This window comes from Phragmites australis, chromosome 2 (assembly GCF_958298935.1).
Source record: "Phragmites australis chromosome 2, lpPhrAust1.1, whole genome shotgun sequence".
NCBI classification, from domain to species: Eukaryota; Viridiplantae; Streptophyta; class Magnoliopsida; order Poales; family Poaceae; genus Phragmites; species Phragmites australis.
The window spans coordinates 46,743,081-46,762,752 of NC_084922.1; the positions used below are offsets into that span (position 1 = coordinate 46,743,081).

General features: G+C 43.5%; 3 protein-coding genes across 3 annotated transcripts; 1 reads left to right on the forward strand and 2 right to left on the reverse strand.

Moving 5' to 3' along the window:
• Window positions 1–1,525: 1,525 nt before the first annotated feature.
• LOC133909307 (protein trichome berefringence-like 7) lies at window positions 1,526–5,308 on the reverse strand. Its single transcript, XM_062351676.1, has 4 exons — window positions 4,005–5,308; window positions 3,021–3,179; window positions 2,512–2,789; window positions 1,526–1,994 (listed from the first exon to the last, which is right to left on the reverse strand). Exons 1-4 carry the CDS (start codon window positions 4,811–4,813, stop codon window positions 1,972–1,974), a joined length of 1,269 nt encoding a protein of 422 aa, XP_062207660.1. The 5' UTR covers window positions 4,814–5,308; the 3' UTR covers window positions 1,526–1,971.
• Window positions 5,309–9,519: 4,211 nt separating this feature from the next.
• LOC133909308 (stearoyl-[acyl-carrier-protein] 9-desaturase 1, chloroplastic) lies at window positions 9,520–10,981 on the forward strand. The gene is made up of 2 exons (XM_062351677.1): window positions 9,520–10,147; window positions 10,241–10,981. The coding sequence occupies exons 1-2, from the start codon at window positions 9,581–9,583 to the stop codon at window positions 10,808–10,810; spliced, it is 1,137 nt and encodes a 378-aa protein (XP_062207661.1). The 5' UTR covers window positions 9,520–9,580; the 3' UTR covers window positions 10,811–10,981.
• Window positions 10,982–11,174: 193 nt separating this feature from the next.
• LOC133909305 (pentatricopeptide repeat-containing protein At3g21470-like) lies at window positions 11,175–13,276 on the reverse strand. Its single transcript, XM_062351675.1, has one exon. The coding sequence runs from the start codon at window positions 13,077–13,079 to the stop codon at window positions 11,448–11,450; it is 1,632 nt and encodes a 543-aa protein (XP_062207659.1). The 5' UTR covers window positions 13,080–13,276; the 3' UTR covers window positions 11,175–11,447.
• Window positions 13,277–19,672: the final 6,396 nt, after the last annotated feature.

Sequence of the window (19,672 nt, forward strand, 5' to 3'; positions counted from 1 at the left end):
TGGTCTGCACGTGTTCGGTTTGACCGCATAGGGCCCTCCTGCGCGGATGGTGAGGTTCAGGAGCTCAGGGCAAAAGCCTGCCTGATTCTCTATTGGTGTCGACGACGCCTACATGCACCGCTCTCCTCCTTAGAGGCGTTGTCGTGGCAATTCCCACCCTTAGGATTCTTTGGGTGAAAACCCTATTTTGGCTTTTTGAACAGGCGATGGCGATGTCTTTGATGTCGTGTGCTCCTTATAGGCATCGCTTATGAGGTCCTTCCACGTATTTAGTTCGCCAACAACATTGGTGTTCAACAGCGAGATTGATCACACTAGACCTAGTTTAGCTAGTTAGTTGGTCATGAGCAACATATTATGTCATTCCACGGTGCTTTGAGCATGGTTTTTAATGCGTCATCTAGGCGATAAGGCGCTTCGGGATGGCAAGGCGTCACACACGGCTTACCAAAAGCAGCGAAGAATGAGGGAGAGGAAAAAGAGAGAAAGAGCGGGAGGAGAACTAGCCACCAAGGCCAAGCAGCTATCATCGCCCTTGTCCTTGTTGGCTCCAGCGTTGGAGGCCGATGCAACTCTTCCTCCTATCAACGACGAAGGTCGATTTGGAAAGGGTAACAACAACAGTTGATCTAGCAAGGGGTGGAGCAATGAAGGATGGGAGTGTCTGAAAGATGGAGAGGCTAGCTAGCGAAGAGAGAAAGGTAATGAGCGACGATGCAGCGGGAGAGAGAAAAGAGTAGTGTCCGACAATGTTGTGATGAGAGATAGAGAGAGAGCTAGTACAAGGCATTAGAGTAGGAAAGAAGTATGACCTGATTGGTGGGCAAGGCCAGATCACTTCCTTCTCTCTCTTTTTCTTTTCCTTTTTTTTATTCCTCGTCCTGACTAATGATTTCTCTGTTTCTGGGTTGGATATGACGTCTCCTCACCTCACCTCATAATCGCCTAGGTGGCCGGAAGGGGTGGGTCGTCGGACCTCACCTTACCACCTTAAAAACCATGGCTTAAAGACTAGTTTAACTTAGATAGTTTGCGTATGATGTTTGTTATTTAATCCCTATTTTCCCTAATTAATCAGGCATTATACAGCTTGGTATCGTGTTTCTTAATACAAAGCAACTTCTTCTTAAGTGTTAAAAAATATCACCATGTTCCTTCTCAAGGTCACAAAATTACCACGCTGATCGAAAAAAATAATCTAGATCACTCATTATTATGAATATCGGTCTAAATTAACCAAAGAGTCCGTATCAAACACGATTAATTAATAACTCAATTCGGAATTAAAAATTATAGAAAATTACCAATTCGATTTTCGTACGGTTTGAGAAGCAAAATATCTAAATAAATAGTCCATATAAAATAAAATAAATAATAATTAAAATTGGGATTAAAATAGAAAAAACAATAATCCATATCAAATATAGTCTTAGAAGAAATATTATAAAAATCAAATACTTAAATAAATATTCCATATAAAATATAATTAAAAAATGAAAGAAATTCAAAATTCTTACTAAGATAATAGATTAAGAATCACTATGTAGCTCAAGATCCTCGTATCAAGTAGACAGCATACAAGACACAACACACTGACAAATAGAACCTATTCTGATTTTGGTTTAGCTAGCTACACCTGACGCACAATTTTCAAAAATGATCAAACCATATATGAACCGAACCAAACATGTATACAATTCAGTACAAGTTTAGATCTCTTATTCTAATTTTATGCATTTTGTAACTAAATAACACTAACCTTATAAAAAAAAGCTACATAGACTAATTTTTAATAAAAAATATCGTGTCAAAATATTGCAGCAAGGCTATCCATGATATTAACGTGCGCCACCTTGGTAGTTAATATAACACTACTTGCCAAAAGATGCTGGTGTCTATGAGACTTCTTGCAGTAAATAAAACTGAAATTATCAAGCAGAACAAAAGAAATTGAGTATACAATGTCAACAGTCAGCCAGCCAGCCCTCGCCAACCTGTGGAATCGGATGAGAGAAAACATCAGATTACCATTCACTCAATCAGGAGCAGTGCATCAAGTAAACGAAAGACGGAACTACTTGGGACAACAATATGAAGCTCTATATGGAATTCTGGAGTCAGATTGAAATTAATGGATGAGTTCTATATTCCTTGAATATACATCTTCTGGAAGGAAGGATTATTCAGGATAGAGTTGTCAATGAGGTATTCTGAATTTACTCATGCATATACATGTAGGTTCTCCAACATTGCAACCTATTCCGTTTTGACTATATACAATTGTCAAGTTCAAGGTCTAGGAATCAATGTCACATGCTATTGTAGAGGAATCGCAGCACCAGAATATGCGTATTGAATATATACAAGGCCTAGAATTTCCGGGCTACTTCACAAGCACAATGGCTTGTGAGACAAGACAATATGTGGTCGCACAATAGTTTGCTTTGTTGATTCAGTCACATGTTCTCAGAAAATATCACAAAAGAATGCTATCATAAATAAGGAACCTACCATTAGTCAAAAGGTGGGAAAATACAAGTTCGTTCCAAGCATCTGGAACTCCAGGAAGGCACCAGTGGCTGCAATCAAGTATGGTAGTAGGATGACTCCAAATGCCAATATGAGCATCACTTCTGAAGGCCCCCATCAAAGTCACATTTAGTATGGTGACAGGGACACTCATATTCGCCACAACATCAGCAAGTATATCCCCAAATTCTCTCCTGTCGTTTCCTTTGGCCTCAGCTGTAGGTTGTTCTGTTACTTCACATACCTTTTGATTTAAGCCACTTTACATATGAAAATATTCAGTCAGTGTATACTTTTTTCACAAAATGACATGTGCACAATGCATATCTACTTTCACATAGCTCCATAACAATAATGATATACAGCGAATTTCGCGATCTATATCATCAGTTCAAAAAATGTAGTTACTCCTAGTCTCCTACCATGCAATAAATAAGAAAACTAAGAAATGTACTAGGGAAAGCTTATGTGCATATTAGAAAAGAATGCACCTCCAGTGAGATGGTTCGTATGTACGGAAGAAGACATGTGTTCGGCTTAAATCAACTCTCTCTTTCACCCATGAGGCCCAAGTTTCAAGTGCCATTTTGAAAGCAGCATTAATGGATGTTCCCAGTTTAAGCACACCTCCAGCCTCAAAGTAGCAACCCCTGTTGGAAAGATCAAACCTGAGTGTCCACGGTATATGAAGTTGACAATAAAGCAAATCAACAAACTGCAGATGGATTATATTAGATACCAAGGAATACCCACACTAAAACTTATAAGGACAATGCCAGGTAGCCAATAGCTATCAAAGCTAAGCATTCAAAAGATTAAAGTATTCTAAAATCAAAATTCTGAAAGTTCATAGTTCATGTATGACATTGAAAACACCAAGAAGCCAAAAGAACATAATGCCTATTGAAAGAAGCATAAAACTTAGCATCATGAATCATATTTTTTAGTTGGATAGTAGCTCACCAGCAAGCAGGTGAGGACTATGATGTATCAGCATGAACCATAAAGAATGAGATGAAAGGAGAACCTAACACCCTGTGGTGTTGCTTTGACCTCAAGAAATAACTAGAGCTGATACATCACCAGCTCTTAAAGCAATCTCATCTATCTGGTGACCTGGTTTTTCTAAATATATGATCCTCACTAGTTTTTCTATGACCACACTTCATCAATGGTTCATGAAGGTAGTGAGAATAATTTGCCTGAACTCTTCTGAAAACTAATACTGTCTACCCTCCTTTTATCCTAGAGGGTTGCTTAGAAGTTACAAATACTAAATGGTGGTGACATCTTCCTGAGGAACAATGCACAGCCTATTTGATTTGCCATGGACAAAACGTGAATTTTCATGGATTGCGATGAGTGAAAAGATATGAATTGAAACAAAAATAATTAAACTATTGGAAACTTGCTAGTTATTATTTATAAATTAGCTAAGAACAAAAGGTGTTGTGAATTAAAGTAAGATAACTCACATGTCAAATAATTTGCTGGCAGTCCACCAATGCCCTGAGTTGAAAATAAGCACATCTGCGCTTGCCCATTTCCTACTTATACCATCCAACTTATCGAGCTTGAGGATCGCACGGACCCTCCTGCGCCCGAGGCGAGGCGCAGGGATCTGTTGCACAAGAAATACAGACCGGAAGAACTCCACACTCAGGTTGAATGACTCAAATCTCACTCCTAAAAATCGGATTGTCTTTGAGATTTGGTTGCCATTAACCTCATAAACTGTCTTCGGGTCCTCCACCCCTGCCATCAGCATGCAAATGAAGGACTCCCACTGCGTTCGGCTCATCGAGTCCCCCACAAACACGACCCTCTTTCCTCTCAGCCACTCCAACAGATCGCGGGCACTGAACCGCGGCAAGTCGCAACTCCGCGGCTTCCACCGCCACTTGAGGTACTCGGTGTCCTTCCTCCCATTGGCCAGGCAATTGAACCCCCTCTCCGCAAACGGGCACTCGGAGCTGTTGTACAAGGGGTACCTCTCATCCGGCACCCAGCTGCCGTCGAACACGTCGCAGGACTCTAGGTTCTCGCCGGCAAACTCGGCGACCACGCGGCCCCGGCCCAAGTACCGGAAGACGTAGAGGTACAGGGCGCAGGAAAGCACGAGCGCGACGGAGGCCAGGAAGAAGGTCAAGGCGATGCGCTCGAACGACGGTCCCGCCCACCAGTTGCGATGCGCGGCCCCCGGCGTCGAGACCCGCGGGCTCCCGACGCCGCCCCTCGCTGTGAGCCGCGCCGATGTGCTCCGGTTAAAGCTCCCGCTCACCATCTCCCCTTCGCCGCCGCCCGATCTCCCATTCCACAGCTCCCCTGTTGCCGAATCCGCTTGAAACCAATTCACGGCAAAGCCCGATCAAACCAAAAATGGCTTCCAAACTCGCAGGCGCGGTTTCCTCCCAGTCCAGGAGCTACCTCATCGATAACTTCGCTTCCGCCCTTCCCGATTCAAATTCGTCCGGCGAATTGACTGGATCGAGCTGCGCGTCACCAAAGCTCGCACGCGACTCTGAGATCAATGGGCTCCGATTCGGTCGTTGTAGGGCAAAGGCGGCAAGTCTCCGAATCAACAGGACGCCAGGGAGATCAGGAACTCACCGGACTCTGGCAACTGGCACTCCCTCTCCAGCGATCGCCGGAGCGTCTGAGCTAACCCTAAGCAGGCCAGGAAACAGCTCTCGATCCAGCGGCGCGTGGCTAGCGGGAGGCCGTGGCTTGGTGAGCTCTCGCGCGGACGCGGCGAGGCCAGGTCCGCGGAGTTGAGGAGTGGTTGTGAAGTGGGTAGTTTAAATACTTGGTGATCCAAGGGTGTTTCTGAAACCTAGGCTTGGGTGAATTTTTTTTATTTATATATTTTTTACTTTCAATATTTATAAAATTACACGGCTGTATGAATAAATTATAAAAATAAGTTACCGTCATCCGTTTATCGGGACATATTGTGAGCCCTGTAGCTCACAAAATTAAAAAATGTGAAAAATGTTGTCAGGCCATGTGTCGCTCGTTCACTGAATGACACCTTTCTGTCGCCCGATGAACGGGCGAAATCTTGCATTTGTGAGCCCAAAAAAGTATCGCCCGCTGATCGGATGATATCTTTTGATCTCCACTGTTTGGCAAGCATCTAGTTCACTTGTGCTCATGTGTTTATTTTTTCATTTAACTCTCAATTTTATCCAGGAGTACAAGAGGATTCTCAATTTTTTAAATGTTTTTATCAGCAAACTAGAGCTCACTAGCAACCTATTTTAATTAGTTTAATCTAAAGAATCTAAGTCAATATTTTATTAAAATTCTCCAAAGAAGCCTAACTTTTATAACTTCTAGAAATTTTTAATATTTCAAATAAATTCCCAAAACTCGGAAAAAAATTCACTAATATTCTTATTATGTGATTTATTAATTTATAAAACTATTTCCAACCCTAGGTTATTTGGTGAAAATATGAGTTCCTTTATAATGCTCCATTTATATGTATTTTTATCATTTCATATGATATTCTCTTTTCAATTCAATTTGAATTCAAACAAATTCAAACAATTATATGAAATGTGTAGGATTTGGATGAATCTGTGCATATTTGAATTTATTTGAATCAAATTGAATTAAAAAGAAAATATCACATGAAATGATAAAGACTCATTCGTTAATTAAGACATGCCCAATAATCCCTTGTACAACAATTGTTTGAATTCATATTGAATTAAAAAAATAAATATCATATGAAATGATAAAAATGCATATGAATGCGTATATTTGTTTGAATTTAAATTAAAGTAAAAAGAGAATATCACTTGAAATGATAAAAATGCATATAAATGAAATATTACAAAAGAACCCACTTTTTTTTACCAAATAACCTAGGATTGGAAATATTTTTATAAATTAGTAAATCACATGATAAGGATATTAGTGTTTTTCTTGATTTTTTGGAATTTATTTGATACATTAAAAATTGCTATGGGTTATAAAAGTAGGTTTTTTTAGAGAATTTTAATTAAATATTGGCTTAGGCTTTTAGATCAAACTAATTAAAATGAGTTGCTAGTACTACAAAATTTGTTTTATATGTCGGTTTAGAGTTACCGGTTCACCAAAATCAGGTATAGATATAATTGTCACTGTCGGTTTATAAGTAAAGTAGCATCACTATTGGTTTTAGAAATCATCACTCTTGGCTCGTATTGTACACCAGCAGCGAAAGGTTTCAGTGCCTATTAAAAAAACACCTGGCAGAGAAGCCTGACGTGGTAACATCAATCATAAACTTAAAGTATAAAAATATAGATGCGTCATGGAAGTACCGTCGGACGAATAGGTTGAAAATGATAACATAGTTTGATTTTAAATAGAATCTGGAAAAAAAGATAAGAAAATTATTTGCTATTTTTTCTCTTAATTTCTTTATTTAATTTTATTAATAAAATATGTTACATATTTGTAGCCGTTAACGAGACGTTGCGGTTAAAGGAAGAGAATAAATAATAAAAATAAATAAATTATTTAAATTTTAAAGATTTTTATTATATTAAAAAAGAGTAGAGAAAAGATAATATCAGAACTAGTTCGTGTTTTATATAGCAGATATTTTTATAGGAGAGCGTGCCGGAGAGGACAAAACTTATGCCCGGTGGTGCGGAAAGAACAACCGATTTCCACAAGGTTTGGCCATCGCTCAGGGCAGCAGAACGCACGCCCGGTTCGTACGACACGCGATCGCAGACTTGCACGCACGGAAGGCGAGCGCCGGTTGAGATCCCATCGGGCTGAATGCTGATTGATCCCCACGAGGCCACGAAAGACAGCGTCCCGGTTTAGGTTTGAAGATCTTGCCTGCCTGGTCTTCCCAATTCCCGCACAGCAACGCAGCTGACCAAGACGCTGGACAAATGAGGTGTGGAGCGATATGGACCATGGGCGCTTGGACAGGTAGGCCGGTGGTTGTGTCTCGATTCGACAATTTTCTGCAGCGCGTGTCGCGTACGAGGCCACTTGGCACTTGCGGCACGCACGTGCCATGCACCCCGGACCCCGGTTGTAAAATCCAGGGGCGGTCCACGGTGTTTTGCCTTGATCCGGCTCCCCCAATCAGCCTCGGTCACTCGGTAATAAACGCCGAGAGAGTTGCACGTCTGGGTCAACAGCAGCAGCAACAAGGCTCTTGGCACTAGCACTAGCACATCGCAATGGAGTTCGCAGCGGTCAGGGTCACCGGGGAGTGCACCTCCGTCAACCTAGTGCGTTTTGGCAGAAATAATCGCAGTCACAGACTCACAGTCTGCTGCCAATTTGCCCCAGACAAGTCGGGCCCATATGCAGGCCTAATGACTCGAATTTATCACCGACATAATCATCACATGCACTGCTTAGGCATAACCTTTTCAAGATGATTCACCTTATATAAAGCTGCTTTTAAAAACTCTAGCTGATTCAAATAACTTAGCTTTTAGTCTAACTAACAATAATCTAACCATCTAGCTAACATAATCTCATAAGTTAGCTCCCCTAGCTATTTTCAACTAATGCATGTTAAAAAGACCCTTTTATCTTTCACCCTGATCTTATCCCCTCACCTGCACGTGTTCTTTTTGTTCTCGCTCACCTTCTCTCCCTCACGGCCGTAGCCGTCATCGCCCATCCCTCCCTCACGCTCGTAGCCGCCACCGCTCATCTCTCCCTCACGCTCGCCGAACCCAAGACACCGTTGGGGTTGAGGTTCTATCGTCGTAGCCTCAAATCTCGCCCATGGACCTTTTTAGGGAGAATGGGGTGAGCCGGTTCGTGGATCCCATCCCATCATCACCTAATCCCGCCACCAGGGACTTCTTCTCCAAGCCGAACACTTCCCTTGGCGGCCATGGTGTTACTCCTCGACACGGATTCGGCAAAATAAAGGGGCTCGATCTCAATTTTTAGGCCCCTAACTTCCCTAACTTGATGTCATACCAGGAGATGCTGCTTTCTTTGTCGGTCGGCAACATCGGGGAGGCAGAGGTTGCAGGTAAGCGTCGAGGCACTGGCCCTTCTCGATCCACTAGTGCAGGCCATGCTACCGCGGCGACATGCACCAGATGGGGCAGCAATCCTGTTGCCATGGCAGCAAGGTCGTTCTGCGCTCCTCAAACGGCCAAAGCTGCCACCAAAGACGCACGTGGAACTCCTTAGGTCACTGTGACCGCAACTGGGAGTGGTAGAACTCCTTGGGTCACCGCCGCCGCCACAGCTAGGAGTGGTGGCACTCCTCAGTTTGCTCCTAGTTCTAGATAGTACCCTTATGATCCAGAAGCTTGCTCCTAGTCCTAGATAGCTAGTAATATAACCACGATAACACAAATTACTAGCTAGCAGACAACTACATATTGGTAAAGAAGCTAGATCGATAGATCATATATACATGAAGAATGCAGCTTGATATAGTAACAGGGCGGCCACAACAACTGTTGCAAAACGCAAGATACAGTCTAGCACCAAAAAGATAAGGTGATAGCATAAATTTACCGCCTAATAGCAGGCCTAACAGCAGGTGGATATAAACTTGACGTAAAAAAATAGTAATAAAGATAAGAATACTATAAATAATTAATACTTAAAATATTTTTACTAGTTACTAACTTATAATCTAGGAATCTAAACCGTCTCTAGCTTTTTACTTAGTAACCTTTTTACTAACTAGTGTTTAATAATCCATAAACTCTAACCCATCTAAACATGACCTGAGACGGATGACCGAGATCATATCCACCGGATGGGGAGTTTTTATGGGTCCTCGGCCAACTGCCAACGGCTCACCGGCCTAGGAAGGCAACCCATGAACTGCTCCCGGACAGGCAGGCACCGTGTGCCCCTCGAAACACCCACAGAATTCATTGGCCCCCGACTTCCCGCAAAACCACTGCACCCACTGGTTTTCCTCCCACCAGCCACGCTCCAGCTTGTCGCACCCCGTCGCCCAGATTATTTATATACACGCGCCGTCGTTAGCCGTCCAAGAAAGCAATCCCCTCACCCCACTCCACAGTCAGCCACAGCCAAGCCAACAATGCAGGCCCAGGGCATCGTCGCCCGCGCCCCGGTGGCGATGGCGCCAACCCCCGCGCTCCGCCGGCAATGCCGCGTGTCCGCGGTGGCGGTGGCGGCGCCCCCCGTGCGGGCCCGCGTGACGCACTCGATGCCGCCGGAGAAGGCGGAAGTGTTCCGGTCCCTGGAGGGCTGGGCGGCGCGGTCGCTGCTGCCGCTGCTCAAGCCCGTGGAGGAGTGCTGGCAGCCGACGGACTTCCTGCCGGACTCCTCGTCCGAGATGTTCGAGCACGGGGTCAGTGAGCTGCGCGCGCGCGCCGCGGGGCTGCCCGACGAGTACTTCGTCGTGCTGGTGGGGGACATGGTCACGGAGGAGGCGCTGCCCACGTACCAGACCATGATCAACACGCTCGACGGCGTCCGCGACGAGACCGGCGCCAGTGCGTGCCCGTGGGCCGTCTGGACGCGCACCTGGACCGCCGAGGAGAACCGCCACGGTGACATCCTCGGGAAGTACATGTACCTCTCCGGTCGAGTCGACATGCGCATGGTCGAGAAGACAGTGCAGTACCTCATCGGCTCCGGCATGGTACGCGTCACCAACATTTTGGATCTTGCAATGCTCCATTGCATTATTTGAAGTCTCAAATGTTGATTGCTGAGGCTGGGGTTTGAATCGCAGGACCCGGGAACGGAGAACAACCCGTACCTGGGCTTCGTGTACACGAGCTTCCAGGAGCGCGCAACGGCTGTCTCGCACGGCAACACCGCGCGGCTCGCCAGGGCGCACGGGGACGACGTCCTGGCGCGCATCTGCGGCACAATCGCCGCCGACGAGAAGCGTCACGAGACGGCGTACGGGCGCATCGTGGAGCAGCTGCTGCAGCTCGACCCGGAGGGCGCCATGCTCGCCATCGCGGACATGATGCGCAAGCGGATCACCATGCCCGCGCACCTCATGCACGACGGCCGTGACATGAACCTGTTCGAACACTTCGCCGCCGTCGCGCAGCGCCTCGGCGTGTACACTGCCCGGGACTACGCAGACATCGTCGAATTCCTCGTCAAGCGGTGGAAGCTGGAGATCCTGGAGAGCGGGCTCTCCGGCGAGGGCCGCAGGGCCCGGGACTTCGTGTGCGGGCTCCCCCAGAGGATGCGACGGGCCTCGGAGCGCGCCGGGGACAGAGCCAAGAAGGATGACCTCAGGAAGGTCAAGTTCAGTTGGATCTTTGATAGGGAAGTGGTTGTCTAGTCACTTGGCTTTGTTGCTGACTTCTGGGTATGAGATTATCACGTCATGTCGTTGTCTGTCAGTGTCAGGTCATGTATTTGCAGTGCAGTAATTGTGCTTCCTGGTATTATAAAATTCGGTGCAATGTATGTTCTGGAATCTTGGCAAGAAACGGTTCGATTTTGACTCTATACAGAATTTAGTGGTGCCAGTTCACTGACAAGAGCATGAAAAATGGACAAAAAAATGTATAGCGATCTGTGGAAGCTCAGTACCCAGTTAATCGGACAAGGGATAACATGAACGCCAATAAGGATGCATTGATTATTGGATTTATATTAAGATTTCCCAAAAAGTTTGAAATGGAGAAGTTATATGCCCTCGTTATATTTCATATGCCAACGCAAATAAAAAAACATAGAAATGTATTGACTACAATACGATAGTTTCTTGTGGGTTTATTTTGCGAATGTACGAACTTTCGGAAATAAACCCATGGAAGTTTAGTGACTCCAGCCACAAGTTTAATTACACCAAAGTAATGGTCGCTATATGTTTTTTTTGTGAGTCAGCTACTGGGATCAGATCACCAAAAAACCTGAGAAAAATAAATGAACAAACTTACAGTAATGTAGCTGGCAGTTGGCATAATGTACTACTACTGTCTACTGCCTGCATACACTTGGCATTCAGGTATGTCAATCTCAAGTGAACTGCACCCTGGAGTCTTCTCAATCCCATGGCGCGCCATTTTCCTCCTCACGTACTCTGCCTGCTCCCACCGCTCCGAAGCAGCCATGAGATTTGACAGCATGATGTACTCTGCATCATTAGACAATGCACGACCAGAATGCAATCGATGGATCTCATCCGATACCCATCTTGACATCTCTGCATCACCATGCACTCTGCAGGCTCCAAGCAGCGCTCCCCAGATCACCTCGTTGGGTTCCTCAGGCATGTTCTTGACAATCTCGTAGGCTTCCTTCAATTTTCCAGCACGGCCTAAGAGATCAACCAAGCATCCATAATGCTCCACTCTAGCCTCAACTCCATACACATGGAACTTCTTGAAGATTCTTAAGCCTTCGTCCACAAATCCTCCGTGCGTGCAAGCTCCAAGCACAGCAAGAAGTGTGATCGCATTAGGCTTCTGCTCCGAACGCTCCATCTGGAAGAACAGCCGAAGCGCCTCATCGCTCTGGCCATGGCTAGCAAGTGCAGAGATCATGGAGTTCCAGCATTCAGTGTTTCTCCATCGCATGATGTCAAAGATGTATCGCGCATACGCGAGGTCACCACACTTGGCGTACATGTCAACCAGACCGTTCATCACGAAGTGGTTCTTCCGGATATGCTTCCGATTGATGAACTCATGCATCTGCTTACCTTGCTCTAGCGAACCCAGCTGCGCGCAGGCAGACAGCACACTCGCCATGGTGAACTCGTCCGGCTTGACCCTCTCCTCCAGCATCGAATGGAAGGCCTCCAACGCCTTCTCAATGCAGCCAATTTGCGCGTACCCAGCAATCAGCGCGTTCCAGTTCACCAGGTTCCGCGCCGGGATCCTGTCGAACACCGCCCGCGCCTCCTCGGCGTCGCCAGCCTTGAAGTACCCGGTGACCATCGACGACCAAACAAACGCGTTCCTCGCAGGCATCCTATCGAACAACTCCCTCGCCGTTTCCATGTCCCCGGCGGCCACGTAGCCGTGCACGACCACGGTCCACGTGACAACGGTCCGCATGCCCGGCGGCGTGGCCTCGAACCACCTCCTGGCCTCCGCGATGTCGCCCTTCTCCGCGAACCCCCGGATCAGCGTCGCCCACGTGACGGACGTCCAGGAAGGCATACCGCCGAACAGCGCCAGGGCCCCGTCCATGTCGCCCGCCGCCGCGTACCCGGCGAGCAGGGCGTTGCACGTGACGACGTTCCGCTCGGGCATTTCATCGAACGCCCTGCGCGCGTCGGCGAGGGCGCCGCACTTGCAGTACATCGACACCAGCGTGGTGCCGACGAGCAGGTCGCGGGCGAAGGCGGACTTGACGGCCTCCGCGTGGAGGGACCTGCCGAGGCCGGGCTCAGCGCGGGAGGCGACGGCGGCCTTGAGGAGGACGGGGAGGAGGGGCTGGTGGTGCGTTCGCCGGGGCAGGTTCCTGGCGTAGACGAGGGCGGCTTCCCGGAGGGAGGAATGGGAGGCGTACTCCCTGACGAGGTGGGCCCACTTGTCAGGCTCGCGGGACCCGCTCGTCAGGTAGACGGCGTGGAGCTGCCTCGCTCGGTTCGCCATGCGAGCGGCCCTCAGCCGGTCAGCCCCTCCTGCTACGCCGCCGCTCTGGTCTTATATGGCTGGTGTCTTGGTCACAGTGAGACAGAGAGACCTCGGAGAAATCAGTGAAACCGAAGCTGAGACGACGCGAATTCGTCTCTAGTGATGTCTAGCGTACATCAATGGTACGAATCTGTGCTTCTGTCTGTTTCATTGTGTCTGTTTCATTGGATCGCAATGCTCAAATGATCGTCACTGGTTATATTTGTACTAGAGCGTTGCTACATGTCAATCGCCTGAAAATTAAGCATCTTTTAGTCGCCGTTAAATATTAGACGTTAAATTGTATTGTAACTTTAAATACTGTAGCAATAATATTATAGTGATTCCGTCAGTTTACCGTGTCGAATTTACTGTTTATGATATACAGTAACGTAAAATATGATCTATCTTTCGTTCACATCAATTTAAAATCATCTAATTTCAGCAGCCGGTAAAGTCAGAGGATCCTCGTCGCTCACATGTCCTCAACAGCGCTTTCGCATCCGTGCAGATTCTGCTGCCGCGCTAAATCAGCTTCACCTGGCAGTCTTCGTGCCTCCCTCACCTCGGCACATGCCCAACCAACAGTCGTCCACCATTCGCGGCGGCCGCTGGTCAGCCTGCAGGCTAATATCTAAGCAGCCAAAACCTCACTGGCGGCAGTGCCCTGATCTAAAAAATCTAGGAGGCACGTATGTACTGTTGTACACAATCAGTCAGAAAGACTAAGCCAGAAAAGGTACAAGCTCTTTGATTCAAACGGAATCTAAACTGACACGCTCCAGAGTCCACAGAAGAAGCGAATTGCAAAATAGCAGCGAATCCTACGCTGAAAGGATATGCAAGATACTAGTTACCATTAACTATCATAATATCATCACATGAGTGGCAATGAGATGCCATCTCGGGTTTCACCAATCACCGCACGTTAGTGAGCCAGTTGTATTGCGTTGAGGATGAGATTTGGTATTTATAGTGGTTATTATAGTGATGATTGATTTAATGAGCGACTAGATAAATAGTATCATAATCAGATGGCTAATATAATGATAAGATGCACAATATCATGACTTGATGAACAGTATCATGATCAAATGAACAGTGTATCCAACTAGATAAATAGTATTCTGATCATATGAACAATACTTCTGACTAGTGAACAATACCTACGTGATTACGATCATTGGTCGCAATTAATGACTAGGCGATCAGCGACCATGCTTTGTTCTTACAGTTGTTCTTCGGACATATAGAAGAGTTGGTTGAATCTAAGAAGGCAGAACTACATTAAAGCGTATTTGGGTAGATATATATGAGTTTTATGTGGTCAAATAGGAAATATTTGTTAGTTATAGAAAGTTTAGAGATCATGTAAGTATAGCTGAATCATATATATAAGTCTTATTCGGTTTGAATTAGAATTCCTGATCTCTTACGGCTAAGACATGCTACCCTTTAAATATGAGGGGGTCATGGTCGATGAAGATATCAACCAATCGATCAAACATAATTCACATTATCTTTCGTCTTTTACCTAACTCATTTAGTCTCGTTCTCTTTTTCCATCTATATTGATTCCTGTTCTTTTTCCATCTATACCGCCGCAAGGATTAGGAATCCCTTATGGGCCGATTTCTGAACAAAATTTTGCTACGCCACCTCCTGTTACTTCTCATGTGCTGAATGTGTCCACACCACCGCTCGAGTCAATAGCTAACTCTAATCGGCTTGTAGCCGATTATATTGAAATAATGCGAGAATAAGTAGCTATCGTGCATAGAGAACAATTCGGCTTGGAGGTTAGAAGGAAAGCTCGTGCATACCAAAAATATCATACCCCGAGCATTATGACACAATCATATATCTCCATGGTTTTAAGGTTCCTAATTTTATAAAATTTATTGCGGAGGACAATAGAACTACTAGGGAGCATGCAGGCTAATTTCTTGTACAATTAGGTGAAGCTAGTTTCAATGATATGATGGAAATTAGATTATTTTCTTTATCATTATCTAGAACCGCTTTTACTTGGTTTACATCTCTTGCCCCTAGAAATTTCATGAATATTTTTATATTGCTGATACTGAATTAAGGCTTTCACATTTTAGATCGGTTAAAAAAAATACAACGAACCTGTTGCTGATTTTATTAGAAGGTTCGGAGATAAAAAAAAATGATACTTTAACTTGACACTTTCTGAAAAAGACTTAGCCGAATTAGCTTATTCGGGTTTATTGTCTCATCTTAAGGAAAAGCTAGATATTTATGAATTTCAGGATGTTGGTCAAGTTTTGCAAAGAGCTCTGACATTAGAAAGTCGGGCTAAAGAGTCCAAGAATTTTTAGAAATCAAATGATAAATTTAAAGTTGATCGTCCTAATGTTCATATGCTTGAGTATGAGTCTAAGAATTCGGACGATGATGATGTTGATGTGTGTGTAGCCGAACGGGCTTGGTCTTCTAAGGCTAAATCATCTGTTTGCTCCGCTCTTAAGCCGATTCCTCCCAAAAATTGGCAAGAAGAAATTAAATTTACTTTTGATATAGCCAAATGTGATAGGATTTTTGATTATTTGCTACAAGAAAAACAAAATAAGCTTCCTCATGGTCACACAATTCCATCATAGAAGAATTGAGGAAGCGAGTTTATAGCATAACTCTTATTCTCATATAACTAACGATTGTAATATTTTTCATCGACAGATTCAATCGGCCATTAACGAAGGACGATTGAAATTATCGGAGATGCAAGTTGACAAGCAATCGTTCTCGATTAATGTTATTGATATCCAACACAAGAGTGTTCTAATTCGGTCAGCTCAAGCCGAAGCAGCTAAAGGAAAAAATGTAATTGTTGGTGAAGATAGGCTAAAACCTTTGGGAGAGAACAAAAATTTGCTAAGAGAAGTACTACTTGAGAAGACTCCCAAAGGCAAGAAATTGATCAAAGTTGTGTCGAACACTTCGATCTCGGGGGGGCATGGCAATGCTAGGATGCTCAAACCCAAAAATCCGGAGGTTGGCAGGTGGAAGATTAATAAAGCAAAGGGACTTGACAAGGTTGTAAAATTCAAACCCACTTTCAAGCAACTTATGTCCAAATATGAAAATGATAAGGTCGTACAAACTCATACGAATCGGCCAGATAATCTTAAGTGACCAAAATCACCTTTGAAGCAAGAAGCGCATGATCATCATCAACCAAAGGAGGATTGTGTTGCTACTACTCACCCACCACTTGGGCCGGCGCCATGGCCATGGATGCCTCCTCCGATGTCTTTTCCTCCTTACCCAACGTGAGGTTACAACGGTATGTGGATGCCTCCTCCTCCTGCGCAATTAAATTATTTTCATCCAGATTGGATAGCACCACATAGACCAGTTTTTGATAGAATATTACATCATGTCCATGATCGATTGGGGCATATAAATCGGTTTAGTGATGTTAGACAAGCTAACAGTATAAAAAAAATCGGGTCAAGGGGAGTGGAGTTTTTACTCAAATTTCAGATTCTAATGTTGTTGAAACAAGGACCATTGCTGCTGATATTATTGAAATTGATTCGATGAAAGTGGCTGCCGAAGAGCTTGGCAAGGGACCGATTGTTATTACCAGTAAATCAATCAAATCTAAAAATGTATCTACTGTTGTTTATGTTGTTCCAGATGATAATAATCATGAGGCAAGTAGCAACAAGTCGTCTTCTAAGTATCTACAGTCGAGATGGTGTCCCTCTGGTTTATCTCACATAAAAAAAAGAAGATTACAATGGCTACGCAAGCAAGAATTAATGAAACAACAAGCTGAAAAGTTGTGGGATGATACTTTTAATGAAGTTAAGCCAATGCAACCTACGAAGCAAGTGTGGAGACCGAAAGTAAATGCAATGACAGCTCCTACAGCAGTCCCTTTGTCAACAACAACACCGGTGCTTATGCAAGAAGACAAGGAAGATGATGATTTGATTAATTATGATGATTCACCGGTGCATACTAATGATGCTTCACCGATTGAAGGTATGGATATAAATATGATTTTTATGTTATCTTCAGAATTTCATGCTATGGATGAAGGTGAAGTGGCCCAATTGGACTCGGGGCCAAATGAGGCTATTTTTAGAAGCCAAAGGAGACAGATCGGCATTTAAAGTTATTATATGTGAAAGGTCATATTAATGGGAAGCCGATTTCTAGGATGCTTGTTGATGGTAGAGCTGCTATAAATTTGATGTCATACTCAATTTTCAAGAAACTTGGTAGAGTTGACAGTGAATTAATAAAAACTAATTTGGTGCTCAATGGATTTATGGGTGATTCTAATGAGGCCAAAGAGGTTATCTCTATGGAGCTCACTATTAGAAGCAAGACATTATCCACTGCCTTCTTCGTCGTCGAGGTGCAAAGTAACTATAGTGTTATTCTTGAGCGTGATTGTATTCATGCAAATGGTTGTGTGCCTTCCACCTTACATCAATTTTTAATTCAATAGGTGGATGATGAGGTAGAGATAATTCATGCGGATACTTCGACCTATGTTGCTTTGGCTGATGCTTCAGCTGATTGGAGATACGGTAATACTGAATGCTTGTCGGGTCTTGATTTTTTTTAGTGTCTTCAAGGACGGATTTGTACCCGTGGTTGTAAACCAACTTGTGATAATCATCTTAATAGCATAATGTATCAATGAGTAGAGATAGAAATTTAGAATGACTGCATAAGTGTATGGAGCAATATCGGTCAGATAAGAACGATATTTGTGAGGCCATTAAAGATTTAGATGAGTTAGATAACTTAGGTTAAGGTTTTTCATCGGTCGATCCATTAGAATAAGTTGATATAGGTGATGGTAGTATTCAAAGCCGATATTTGTAAACAAGAATGTGAAAGCCGATTACAAGGCTAGAGTAATCGAGTTACTTAGAGAGTATGTTGATTGTTTTGCTTAGGAACATCATGAGATGTCGAAACTTAATCAAGAGTTAGTAGAACATTGGTTGCCTATTAAAACAAGATTTAGACCCTATAAACAACCGACTAGAAGGTTTAATCCTAATATGTATGATCGGATCAAAGTGGAAATAGACCGGTTGTTGAAAGCGGGATTTATTAGGCCATGCAGATATGCTAATTGGATTTCTAACATCGTCCCAGTTACGCATTTGCATTGATTTAGAGATTTAATAAAGCTACTCTAAAGATAAATATCATATGTCTATAGCTGATATGTTAATTAATGATGCTTCAGGATATAGAATAATTAGTTTTCTTGATGGTAATGCTGGTTATAATTAAATTTTTATGGCCGAGGAAGATACGTCTAAAATGGCTTTTCGTTATCCTGGTTTTATTGGTTTATTTGAGTAGATGGTTATGACACTTGGGTTGAAAAATACTGGTGCTACTTATCAAAGGGCTATGAATTTAATTTTTCATGATTTGCTTGGTGTCGTACTAAAAATATATATTAATAACATAGTTGTTAAATCGGGTGGTAATAATTCTCATTTAGCTGATTTACGGTTAGCTTTTGAAATGATGTGTCGGTATGGTCTGAAAATGAATCCACTCAAATTTGCTTTTGGTGTGTCGGCTGGGAGGTTTTTAGGTTTTTGTTATACATGAAAAAGAATAGAGATGTATTCTAATAAAGTAGAAGCTATACAGAAGGTTCGAGCACCCACATGTAAGAGAGATATGCATAATTTGTTTATAAGGTGAATTACTTGAGAATATTTATATCAAACTTATCTGAAAAAAGTTAGTATTTTTACACCTATACTTTGGTTGAAAATGAGACCGAATTCGCTTGGCAGGCAGAACAATAGCGTGCATTTGATGAAATCAAGAAGTATTTGATTACTCCTCCGGTGCTTCGGACGCCTAAAGTTGGATTACATTTTCAGCTATATATTGATATGAGAGATAATGTGATTGGTGCTGTTTTGGTGCAAGAAGTTAATGGTAAAGAGCACGCAATTGCTTACTTGAGCCGACATCTTTTGGAGGTGGAGACAAGGTATGTCTTTATTGAGAAATTATGTTTATCACTATATTATGATTGTGCAAAGTTGAAACATTATTTGCTATCTAGTACTTGTGTAGTAGCATGTTAAGCCGATGTGGTTAAGTACATGTTGCAAAAGCTAATTTTAAATGGTAGGATTAGTAAATAGGCTTATGCACTTATATAATATTATTTGTCTTATAAATCTTTGAAATCTATGAAAGGTCAAATCGTAGCTAATTTTATTGTTAACCATCGGATTAATAATAAATATGATTTAGATGTCGGTTATATGTCTATTAAACCATGAAAGCTTTATTTTGATTGTTCTTGCAGGGTTGGGCAAGGTGTTGATCTTGTTTTTATTTCACCTAGGGGTGCTGTTTTTGAGACATCTTGTCGTCTAGATTATATTTGTACCAACAATCAAGCCGAATATGAAGCTCTCTTGCTAGGATTAGAAATTTTAAGTTCCATAGGTATAAGGAATATAGAGGCGTTTGGTGATTCATTGCTAGTTGTGCAGCAAGTTTTCAATGATTATCAATGTTTCGACGGATCGCTAAAT